Here is a 12336-nt window from a genome sequence, read left to right as displayed (position 1 = left end):
GCCCTCCCTTATATTACACTAAATGCATAAGAATGCACTTGTGATTATTTTTTCTTTGTTCATTTCAACACTACAGACCTTCTGTTTGATTAAGCAGCTTTGTTTCTATTAACTTAATTGTAAAAAACACCATCAAGCTTGTGCTCATTAAATATATACATGTATATATAAAAACATACAAAAAGTACAAGATAAATCACATTAAGAAACTTTTACAGGGTAATTGTCCTAATTTTTTATTCTTAGTCAAGGGCCAAATTTTTCTGTGCACAAAAATCTCAATGTGACTGTAGTTCCAGAATTCAGCATAGTGCCACTGCACAGAATTAAACTTTCTGTGCAGTCAATTAAAAAAACAAAAACAAAAAAACAAAAAACACACACCACAGGACAAAATATTCTTCTTAAATCAAATTCTATTTGTGAATTCAGCAAAATAATTTCTATAAAATAAAACAGCAAAATATTTAAATAGTATAGGGTGGGCTGTATCCGTTTTGCAGGGGTATTTGGTTTTTAGACAGGTTGCAAAAAATTACACACATTCAAGTTACCAATTTTCATTTAAATACAGTATTTACTGATGCGTTTCTTGAAGTCTTTAAACAAATGTTTATTCCAGACTAGAGATACCTTAGAATTGTATGTGACTAACCAGTAGTTTCTTTTATAATTAAACCCTGCGTCTAAAGTTAAGATTTCTTGTATAATGGTTAAAGAGCTAAGACAATTCTTGCTTTCAAGTAGAACTGTGAATGAGCGGAAAACCAGCAAGTTAACTTGGTGCAGTGGCACTCACAAGTACTGTGTGATTTTGTTGACTTCCACTTCACTGGGATGCAGTAGAAGGAAAGTGTTGTTAGTTTATCTAATAAGCTCTACCAAAGAAACAAAACAAGCACACCAAATACAGTCTATTATGCTCCTGGCATAGCAAAATTTTTGCATATTTGTTTTAAATCTTTTAAATTCCTATTACTGAAAACTAAGTGTTTTTATCCCACCCAGAGACAGAACTGTCCAACATTAGATGTGAGGAACATATGTGCAACTGAAAACCACTTGTTTGTCACATTTCCCTCCCTCCCCCATTTTGTAGTCTAGGTGTAAGAAGAAAAAGCTCTGAGCAATACAGTTGTCACTTTGGGACAACTACTGTCATGGTTGGTTTTTTTCCCCCCTGATTGGCTACACTAACCTGGTGTGAAGCCATGCTAAATGTTACAGCATAACTATAGCTTCAAAGTGATTAACCTAATACCAGAATGAAAAAGGCAATGAAAAAAGATCTAGAAACAATGTTACATCACCAATTTTCCACATCAACCAAATAATTAAAAGGTTACCAGCCATTACGTTGCTCATAGTAAAATCGACTCCAGTGGCAAAGAATTAACATGAAACTATTTTTGTGGTTGACATGGATAGGCTTTTTCATAAAGGAGTTGATCCAACTGCCATTAGGCAGGCAACACTGGTTGCAGAGCGCAGCGGTTATATCAAGAAGTTACTTTTTGTTTTCGTAGATCTGCGAGTCTCATCAAGACAAAAAAAATGTTTCTTGCTTAAGAATTAACAGTCAAACATTAATATACTATATACACCTTTGCCATTTACACATTAGCATCAGGCCATTTATTACAAAACACTATACACTTTCCACTGCAGGCAGGTTATATATTGACAGCAATTTTCTGCAGATAAGACAGTGAATAGACTCTCCACTCCATGTTGATTAGGAATAGTTTTTCTAGTTTTAAATATTAGCCAGACACAGAGAAAGGTTGGACTGTAAGGCCTGGGTGCACAGTCTTGATGGAGCAAGTTAATTGATTATGTGCATTTAACTAATCTTTCGTCTGAGGCGGGGAAACTTCTTCACTGCCTTCATAATTTTCTTGTGCTCGTTGGCCAGTTCGTTGAGGGTTGTTCATATGATGTGCTGCTGGGCCTGTATATGGCTGTCCATGCACATGGTTATTCTGCAAAATAGAATAAAACATTTTAAGGAGACATTATGCTTGTGAAATTTTTTCTAAGCAATTTTAGTGATTCCCCCCTCCTTTGAACATACACCACTGAAAAAAATACCCCAAAGCATAGTGAACTGGTTAATTAGTAATACATATTTCAGGATGTTTATTCATTACTGTGAAGTCTCCTGCCCTTACCTTTTAAATGAATTTATGCTGAAGATAAAAAATTCTGAATTGAAATGGCAAAGATTAAGCTATAGTGAAAAATTAGTAAATACAGATTTTAAGTTGCAGACAATTACATGCAAAACAAAGCAAAAAAAAAGAGGATGAATGGAATGCTGCCTATGTGATGTATACAGTTTAGATTAAAATGTATATATAGTTCTACCAAAAGATAAAACAGTATGGGAGAAAAATTTAAAAAATAAACACCCAATAAAAGAAATTAGCTATAATTGTGCAAACATACATTAGGTTTTGCCTGCTAAAAAATAATTGTAACAGAAGTAAATAAAATCTGAACAGTTATTTTCTCCAGATGCTAACAAGTACAATTTTTCAAAACTAACAAGTAAAATTTTTGATTAAAAATACACCTATACAACTGTCAATTGTAAAACATTGTCTGTCCATGATACTTCAAGGAACTGCAATATTTGACCTAATAATAAACCTATTATTGCAATACTAAGAAAAAATGGTTGTGTGTGTTACAGGGTGAGAAATGCCAGCTGTTATGAGAAAGTGAACACATCACACAAGTAAAGGATTAATCAGTGAGTTTGTGATAAGTTGTGGCTTAACTCCAAGGGGATGGAGAAGTCTACATCACTTGACAACTGCTCTGCTGAGAACATCAGTAAGGAAAGCAAGATGAAGGGGGAAAGGGTTTGGGCGGGGCAGGAAATTAAATGAGCAAATTCAGAATATATAAGTGATTTGGAGAAAAGTAGGAAAATAAAAACTGCAGTTAACTCTGGGACCTACTAATTTAGTTATTACCAGCTCAATAAATCTAGGTATGATTTCTTTCAAATCTAGCCTTCCATTTAAATAGATGCTAACAAAATAGGCACTTAACCCTGAAACAGATTTAAATTTTATATGGACTTTAAACTTGGATATCAGTGTTCACAGAACAAATTATATATGGGACAAAGTCATTTTTAAGTACCAGTAATTACTAAAGTCTAAAACAATTTACTAATGTAGGGCTGGATTCTATCATTTAAGTCAATGGTGCAATTAATAGAGTAAGGTGATAAACATGGAAGAAGCACAGCTGAATCAAACCAGTATGCATTCGCTAGGGGATGGTAATCAGCATATGTGCTTTTAGTATGAATGATAAATATCTGTTATGGTAAAATGTTGGGTTTTATGTGAAATTCTGATGGAGAAATTGCTTCTAGTAAATGGTGCTGAATGTTCATCTTTATGATCACTCTAGAAGTATGAGATTTGAACTATAATGTGTTTCTAGTTAAACATTTATTACAGTGTGAGTTAGCATGAAAGCTAAAACAAAAAGTTAAGACTTTAGATCCTTCAACGGAAAGTGAAACTCTGCACTGTTTACCTGTTGATACTGGGAACCGGGTGAATGAGGATACAATGGGGCATCTTCTGGTGGGGAGGATTCATGTTCATCTGGGGCATCTGGGTCATCTGGTTCCTAAAATTAACATACAGTAAAAGATTACTTTTCAAGTCAAATCCAATCCCATCCTTAAACTGTAATCTCACTGTTCTTGGGAGACCAAGACGCTCCTCCCCTCTCTCCCCCCAACATTTTAAAAAAGCAACATTAAATGGCAGCTTGCTCAATATCATAGAGAAAAGTCTTACGTTTGAAATACATTATCAGATATCACCTTATCTCTTCCTAGAATTGAATTTCACCATTTTAGTTCAATTAGGGGTATTCCAACTTTGGAATCAGTTAATGCCAATACAAACAGTAAGTAACAGAAGAGAAGATTACTACAAACCATCAGCACTATACAACTGGCAGTCAGTGGAAATGATTGTTAATTTTAGGCAGTTTCATACTAGCAAATGAAGTTACAGAACTTCTTACTTCTAAAACCAGCAGAAACCAGGAACAATCTGCTGCCCAACTCACTGTTGCTACTACTGGATAAGGTACAAAGGATTTTGAGCATTTAAAGCAGTAATTTTATGTAACTTTCTGAAGTTTAATTCTTTACCTCTTCTGGGCAGAGTTCACAAGCTTTTGCAAGGGTCATTCTAGCACTGTGAGATCTTTCCAAGAAGTAACCATTTGATGTTTCATTACTCTGCACTGGGGGAGACCAATTATTATATGTGTATTGTGGATTTCCAGTATATGGCCTACGCTCAAGTTCATCTCCAAGCCATTCTACTGCCCAGGTCCATTTTCTCTTCAAATCTCCATTGCTCTGCAGAGATAGAAAATTGACAGTTCAGAATCCCTTTTTTATTCTTCAAACACAATACTTCTCTATTGCCACAACATCCATCTATAGGAAAACACGTTACCATCTTCACACTAGCCCACTGTTTAAACCAGAGGTGGGCAAACTATGGCCTGCGGGCCACATCCTGCCCGACCGGCTAGCCCCCGGACCCTCCCCTGCTGGTTCCCCCTCCCCCGCAGCCTCAGCTCACTGCGCCGCTGGCGCAATGCTCTGGGCGGCAGGGCTGCGGGCTCCTGCCGGGCAGGGCAGCTGCAGAGCTGCGGCCTGACTCGGTGCTCTGTGCTGCGCGGTGGCGTGGCTGCCTCCAGCCAGGCGGTGCGGCTGCCTGTCCTGGTGTTCTGGGCAGCGTGGCTGTACCGCCACCAGCCACCGGTGCTCCAGGCAACATGGTAAGGGGGCAGGAAGGTTTGGATAGAGGGTAGGGGAGTTCAGGGTGGTGGTCAGGGGGCAGGGGTGTGGATAGGGGTCGGGGCAGTCAGAGGGCAGGGAACAGGGGGGTTGATTGGGGCAGGGATCCTGGGGGGGCAGTCAGGAAGGAGGGGGGGCTGGATGGGGCGGCGGGGGCAGTCAGGGGTAGGGGTTCTGGGGCCAGTCAGGGAGAAGGGGTGGTTGGATGGGGCAGGAGTCCTGGGGGGGGGGGGGGGGGGGGGGGGCGGGGGGGCGGGGGGGGGGGGGGGGCGGGGGGGGGCGGGAAGCAGGGGGGGGGTCAGATAGGGGGCAGGAGCTAGGCCATGCCTGGCTGTTTGGGGAGGCACAGCCTCCCCAAACCGGCCCTCCATACATTTTTCAGAAACCCGATGTAGCCCTCAGGCCAAAAAGTTTGCCCGCCCCTGGTTTAAACAAAAAAGTTCTTTTTACTGAGTACATACATTTTTTTCCAGAAGGGTAACGTGACGGAAGCATTGGTGGGTTTGGAGCAGCTGCCACACAAGCATTAATACAATCTATATATTACTGTCAAGTTTAGCTGAATCCCGCCCCTCCCACTTCCTTCTTCTGATCTTTTGACAAAGAAATATCCAAATGAGTTTTACTTAGAGGAAGAGGGCAATTTACTCTGTTGTAATTTGCTTGACTTACTTTCTATCTAGAATTCAAAACAACTATGAAGTCAGAATGGAAGGTATCACCTGTAAGATTTGGTAGGCTACAGGACAGTTGCTGAAAAGAGCTACCATGCACTTTATACACTGGTAAGCTCTTTTCTGATAATGGTTCTTAGAACGCTGAATGGTGTCAAATAGCCCATCCCTGTCATCTGGGATTCCTTTAAGTGCATTGTGAATCCTGCCAAAAAAAAAAAATCCAAGGGTCAAAATTTTAGTCCTCAATTTTGTTCATTGTTACACATTATAAAACAGTGACTGGAATTACACTTCAATTACACTGTAATTATAAAAGTTAATATTCTGATTACAGGATTTTGTAGTAGGTGTGCATCAAAAAGTATAAGAGTAATTACAATGTAATGTATTAATTATGACTCTAAAAGGGTTTAGTAACAATTCAGTTATATGCTTGACCTCCTGGATATATGAAATCGGAGTAATCACAGATATCAAAAAAGCGTAACGACAATTATCGCTATAGCAATAAAGTGTAACCCATTAATCATTAGTTCTCAATCAACAGAATTAAAACAAGTTCTTTCCATAAATATCTACCACCCATTGTAATGCTAGAATACAGTTACATCTCAGAAAGGTTGCTTACCTTACAGTAAATGTGGTCATCAGTGTGGATCCCACTATAGCTGCATGTGCGCCTCATGCATGTGAGATAGGGGTCTTTTGCTGGGGCTGTGCATGCACCTCGTGCTTCTTCACATTCCTGTACGACAGCATAAAGGGCGGAGCGTCCGCAATTGTCCCTCAGTTCCCTCATCAATTCAGAATCCCATATGCTGAGGGCTCCGAAAAAGTCAGTATGGAGGAGGGGTTGTGGGATCCACACTGACAACATCTTGAAGAAGGTTTAGTTCTGTCCACACAGTGGATGAATGAACTTGAAATGTCCAGAGTATGCAGTTTTTCTCCTGGTGTAGAATGGGTTTTTTGAAAAACAAAGTAACTTGATTTGAGTGGAATTCTGAGACCACCTTAAGGATGAACATAGGATGAGGTCTCAGTACGACCACGTCTCTGTGAAATGTCATGTAGAGAGATTCAGCCACAAAGACCTGGAGCTCACAGATTCCCCTAGTCAAGGTGATGGGAACCAGAAAGACCATCTTTAAAGTAAGATAGGACAGGGTGCATCCCAAGAATAGCTCAAAAGGGAAGCACAGTAAGATTTAGGAAGAGGATATTACGGTCTCACACAAGAGTTAGTTCTTTAGCTGGGGCTAAATGTATAAGAGGTCTTTGTGGATCTTCAATATAGTTGGTTGTGAGAAGATCAAAGACAAGTGTACAGGTGCCAGGTGGACCATGATAGAGCTAAATGAAAGGCCAGAATGTTTTAAATGCAGTATGTGGTAAGATTTTTGGTACCTAAGTTTCTACTGAGACTGGGTTGTGCTGGGCCATTCATATGGAGAACCTCTTCTATTTTGTTGAATTGGTCTTTCTTGTATGTTGCTTACAACTATGTATAAGGATTTCCTGCATCTGAAAGGAGCAATCTCTGTCAATGGTTCTCAACCAGCCAACATCCAGGCTGTCAGATATGGTCACTTTGGGGCTAAATGCAAAATATGATTATTGTTCTGAGATATGTCTGGCAGAGAGATGGGAGGCTGAATGGACATCTGTAGCAGGTTTCTCACCCAAAACTGCCTTAGCCAGTAAGATGCCACAAGGATAACTGTGGCCTTGACCTGTCTGATCTTACATATTACTCTGGGAAAATTGGGGAAAAGGCATAAGTGAGGCTTCAGTTCCACAGATCCCCCAAGAGCAAAAGTTGGACATTTGGTGTTTTCCCTGGTGAACAGGTCTGTTGTGGGACTCTCCCACTTCGAGATATCTGCTGGATGATGGAGCTCTGCAGTGACCACTCATAATTGGTGAGTGATTGTCTGCTTAAGAAGTCCTCTAGGCTGTTGCTGGCTCCTGGGAGGTGAAGAGCCATTGGGGTTATCCTGTGTTGCTGACAACATTCATAACATGATCGCTCACTGGGACGGGGGTAATAAGCACACACTGGTGTGTTTATGTAGACCACTGCAGATGTGTTGTCTTTTATGCAGAATTTCATGTCACTTTAGGACCAGGTGCCTTGCATCTCAGATGGTCCAGGTGACCACCCCAACCTGTCTCTGACATGTTTGAGATTAGTGTCACTGTTGAAGGGAAAGCAGAAAAGGGTATTCCACATGTTTTTGGGGTCTAGCTACCAATTCCGCTCTGAGATGACTCGAGGTGGAACATCTGGTGTCTTACTGGGGAATAGACTGACTTCAGAGTCGCAGGTGAAGTCTAGCAAGTGGTGTCAGATAATAGTCAGACAGGTCTGCACTGTCGTCATGGCCAGATTTGATTTTATTCCATTCAGTAGTCATTGCAAAGAGGAACTTGTCCTTGGAGTGACGTGAGGAGGCTACCACAGTTCCTATGATTGCTCACTTGTGATGGAGTGAGGAACAATTTTAGTTCACCAGGAGGTCTACCTGGATGAAAAGGGAGAAGGCATTTTTCAGGCATGAAGCTCTTCTGCTGGAATCCACCTTTGGTCAGCCAATCGTTCCAGGTAAGGGTAGATATGAATGTCCCTTCTCCTCATATAGGATACCACAACAGCAGACACTTTGTGAATATTGTGCGTGCTATGGAGAGTCCAAACAGTAATACTTTGTACTGGTAATGAATGGACTCCACTGTGAGGCTTAGCCATCCACCTATCCCACAGAAAGTACCTATGTGGAAGTACACATCCTGTAAGCTGAAAACCATGAATCAGTCTTGAGTCAGAAGGGATGGAATGACGGAGGCAATAGTCACCATTCTGAATCTGAGCGCGCGTGTGTATATATATATATAAATACTTCAGAATTCTCAGGTCTAAGACAGGATGAAGACACCGTCTTTTCTGGAATGAGGATATATCAGGACTAGACGCCTCTTCCCCTGTATTCTTGAGAGACCTCCTCTGTGGCTTTTAGACGAAGCAACAAGGCTAATTCTGTTAGCAGAAGGCTCTTGTGAGAAGGGTCCCTGAAGAGGGACGGGGAAGTGGGTAGGCAAGGGGAAAGGACTGGAAATGGATGGGACAGCGGGCAATGTCGTCTAGCATCCATCTGTCTTCTGTAATTGCAGACCAGGCAGGAGGCAAAGTTGGAAGGAGGCAAAGTTGGCTTGCTGAGGTAATGATTGGCTCTAGACAGGCTTTGGAGTGGCTCTCAACGCTTCTGTCAAACCTGCTACCTCAGAACAGGTGCAGTGTGCATTACAGAGAAGGATAGTGTAAATGCCCCTGGAGTACTGGGGCATTTTTCTGAGTCTTTTTTCAGGTTGCCTACTTTAGGAGCAGGAGGGTGTTCTCTCTCAGTTGTGATCGGACTTGTGTATATCCCTAAAGACTGCAGTGTGGCCCAAGAGTCCTTTAGTGAGTGGAACACCTCATCTGTTTGACTACCAAAGAGCTCTATTCCCTTGACAGACAGCTCCTCTATTGTGCATTGCACCTCCTTAGGAATGCCTAATGCTTGCAACCAGGATAGACAGATCTCTGCTGAACACTGAAAAAAAAATGAGGTGAAGGTGATGAGGAGCACATCTCTTCAAGTGGCAGTGCCGAAACATGGGGTGATCTTGGTAGCAGAGGTGCCAGTGCCAATCTCCACACAGAGGACATCTCGGGTGGAGATGTAGACTCTTGCCAGTATATACTTCAGGGTTCTACCAACAGTGCCCACGACAGCACCTGCAAGACTGAGAATGTTCTGGCTGGTAACATGCGACCATGTCTTTCCTGAGCCATGCTAGTGGTTGAGCTTTTATTCCTAACCCCCACAGTAGCAGAGCACTGGTATGGTATGTGGCTTTCCTCAAGGCAAAACTGGTAGTGACTGTGCCCAGTGGTGAGTGGAATAAGACCATCACAGGGTTAGGCAGGACTCAAAGCTGGGGGATTTTTAGTTTGCCTTGAGGTGTGGCAGTTGATGCAAAGTGCCTAAACCCTCTGTACAGGAAGGTGGTCTTGTTTTTTTGAAGCGGTTCAATTGAAAGCAGTCCACTTATTAGTGGAAAGAAAGAAAAACAAATTCTTCAGGTAGATCAGTGAAATTGAATGGCAGCAAACACTAATAAGTAGTGGGGTGCACATGGGTAATAGGAAGGAACTGGGAGATGGCTGTGATCACTCCACCCTATATACCCTCATAAGGGAGCATGAGGTGGCACAGACCCAGTGGACACTGCTACTCAAAACACTCTGATATAACATGCTTGAGGTGCATGAACATGTACAGTGAGATCCACAGTGTGCATACTTGAAAAATCCTAGTTAAACTCGTATTTCAAATGCTGAAAATCCAGCAGTTGGACATATGAAAAGCAGTAACACTATTCAGAATCCCAAACCTACACAGCACTTTTGCACAGGTCTAATGTTGTGTCTTATTAAATTGTTTCCATCTCCAAGAGTGTTTCTTAAGCTAAAGACTATGTGAACTTTATACATCTAGCTGAGTTGGATATGCAAGTGTTGACACACCATATAGGGGTTCAGAATCTAGGGAACGTTTACACTGAAGTCTGGGTAGACAGATTCATAATAGCCTGGCTCAAGTTAGCACGCTAAAAATAGCAACATGGATGATGTGACTTGGATGACAGCTCAGGCTCTCAAGCCCATGCTACACTCTGGGTCCAAGCTCAGGTGGCTAGCCCAGGTCTGCATTGGTGCCACAATGTTCACACTTATGTTTAGTGCACTAGCTCGAACTGAGCTAGCAAAACTCTGTCTACCTGGGCTGGGAGCCAGGCTCCCCTCTGTACTGTAGACATATCCTGGAAGGTTTGTTGGGAACAACTTCCTCTCAGCATGTAAATCAAGACTTATAAATAAATAAATTAATTAAAAAAAGATCAGCCCCCAGTCTTTGGAGCACAGCAAGCTACACCACTGTCTTCTCAGAGAAGGTCTTCAGGGATATGTCCAGATAGCAGCTGAACTAAAAAGTCCAATCCAACTCTAAAGGGAATGACTTAAGGGTCCCCTCACATATTTTCATCACTGCAATCAGTTTTCATTGTAACACTGTTTCAAATGATTTACTAAAATCTGACTACTAACATATTTCCACACACAAGCTATAAAGCAGTGGCTGTATTTCAAAACATGGCCAACTACCACCTAGACCACATTTACTGCAAGTTGTACCCCTCTTCCATGACACTGTTTGTTTTGTTTCAGACTGAAAGCTCTCCGAGGCACGGACAGTCCCTTCTTTTGTGTTTGTACAGTGCTTTTGATTGAGGCTACCAGAAAAAAAAAAAGTCAGTATTTATAAAATCGCAAAGAAAAAAAATTGAGCATTTTAATGGTCATTTAAAAAAGTCCTTATTCTCTCAATCGGTGAGAATTGTGTTTCAAATTGGTTTGAATACTTGACACTCTTAAAAGAGACAACAGTCTATTAAAATGTGAACTAATGTAGAATGTTTAATGTCTTTGAAAACCGCAACTCTCCCAACTTCATGTGTGTCAAAGGTAATAGTCCTATCCACATAGGAATGTGTCATGACCAATAACACCACTATTACCACAGTATACTCCTCTTAAATGGAACAGCCACTTTACTGAAATGTTTCCAAGGAAGCAGTCTAGCCTAATGACACTGAGTACCAATGACTGCTGCTTAACTGGAATATTAGTAAAGGTTCCACTTTTAGAGGGATGTATTCAATTGGTGTTAAGTAGCTAAATAGCTTTCTGCCAGTTATAAAAAAAGTGAAATTCTAAGCTCAAGTTTTAAATACACAAGTTGCCTAATTTTAAAAGTAGGGATAAAAATGAAGTAAGCTGAAAATAAAAGTTTTGTCCTTGTGTTTTGATTAGTAGAGTTTAAGTCTTTTCAGATTTTTTAAGTCCATTTCTCTTAATCAGCAGAACCATTTAGTTGGGAAGAAAAACTGTCCAACAGGGGAGTCCCAAATTATGAAAAGATGGAATTCTACTGTAAAATAAAAAAAAAAAAGAATACTAACCTGTGGGTCTGCCAAGAGTCCTCAATCAACAGGATTTGCAAAAGCAGATCCAAGTAAGGTCGAAGTTCATAGGTGTATGAATATGCAACCTTAAAAGAAGTGAAAATTATGTCTCAGAAAAAAATGTTTCTTAAAACATGATGTTGTAATAAAGATAACTGGGGCATGAGTTTGAAATGGTTGCAATATTCATATTCTGAATACTCAATTCTGCTTCTCTGGTGATCTCTCTCAGACACTATTGTCAATCTGGGGCCTTCGCTTCCCCAGGATGTGTTTGGCAAAACTCCCTCAGCTCTTGGGAATTTTGATTCCTTGGGGTGGTGGTAGCAAGCACTGCACAGGACATGAACCAGGCCCCTTACTATATGTTGCACATAACCTCCCCTCTATCACAAGATATAAATATTGACATTTCAGCATTCCAGTCAGTTATCTCAGTTGTATAGCATGTGAATCTCCTGAGGAGACAAGACCAGCAGAGAGATTTAAAAAGGAAAGAAACTGACTAAAAATGAAGCTAAGAAAAAAAAAAACCCTCAAAAAATGTGACACCCAAACTCTGAGGGGAGGAAGGTGGGTGAATGAAAATCCTGTGTGAAAAATATAGCTTCAGAGAAGCAGAACAACAAGAAAATACTTTCTATTACAATTCTTGCTTCTGGAGATTAAGCAGCATAAAGGTTATCCCAAAAGAAAAAGTAAACTGCAAATAGCTGCAAAAAGCAGTAATATTAATGTCAA

General features: G+C 40.9%; 1 protein-coding gene across 2 annotated transcripts in view; it reads right to left on the bottom strand.

The window, feature by feature from the left end:
* Window positions 1–929: 929 nt before the first annotated feature.
* The window catches only part of LOC113406342 (probable ubiquitin carboxyl-terminal hydrolase FAF-X), a 183448-nt gene continuing 172041 nt past the window's right edge, over window positions 930–12336 (bottom strand). For both annotated transcript variants that reach the window (XM_026650666.1, XM_026650667.1), the window contains 5 exons: window positions 11593–11681; window positions 5572–5728; window positions 4190–4402; window positions 3559–3654; window positions 930–1982 (listed from right to left, as the gene is read on the bottom strand). In XM_026650666.1, the coding sequence (XP_026506451.1) occupies window positions 1848–1982; window positions 3559–3654; window positions 4190–4402; window positions 5572–5728; window positions 11593–11681 (690 nt within the window). In that variant the 3' untranslated portion in view covers window positions 930–1847. The remainder of the gene's footprint in view (window positions 1983–3558; window positions 3655–4189; window positions 4403–5571; window positions 5729–11592; window positions 11682–12336) is intronic.

The sequence above is a fragment of the Terrapene carolina genome, unplaced genomic scaffold, assembly GCF_002925995.2.
Source record: "Terrapene carolina triunguis isolate 2854851 unplaced genomic scaffold, T_m_triunguis-2.0 Scaffold26, whole genome shotgun sequence".
Taxonomy (NCBI): domain Eukaryota; kingdom Metazoa; phylum Chordata; order Testudines; family Emydidae; genus Terrapene; species Terrapene triunguis.
The sequence above is the reverse complement of the archived record's forward strand: the minus strand, read 5'-3'. Positions and strand labels throughout refer to the sequence as shown.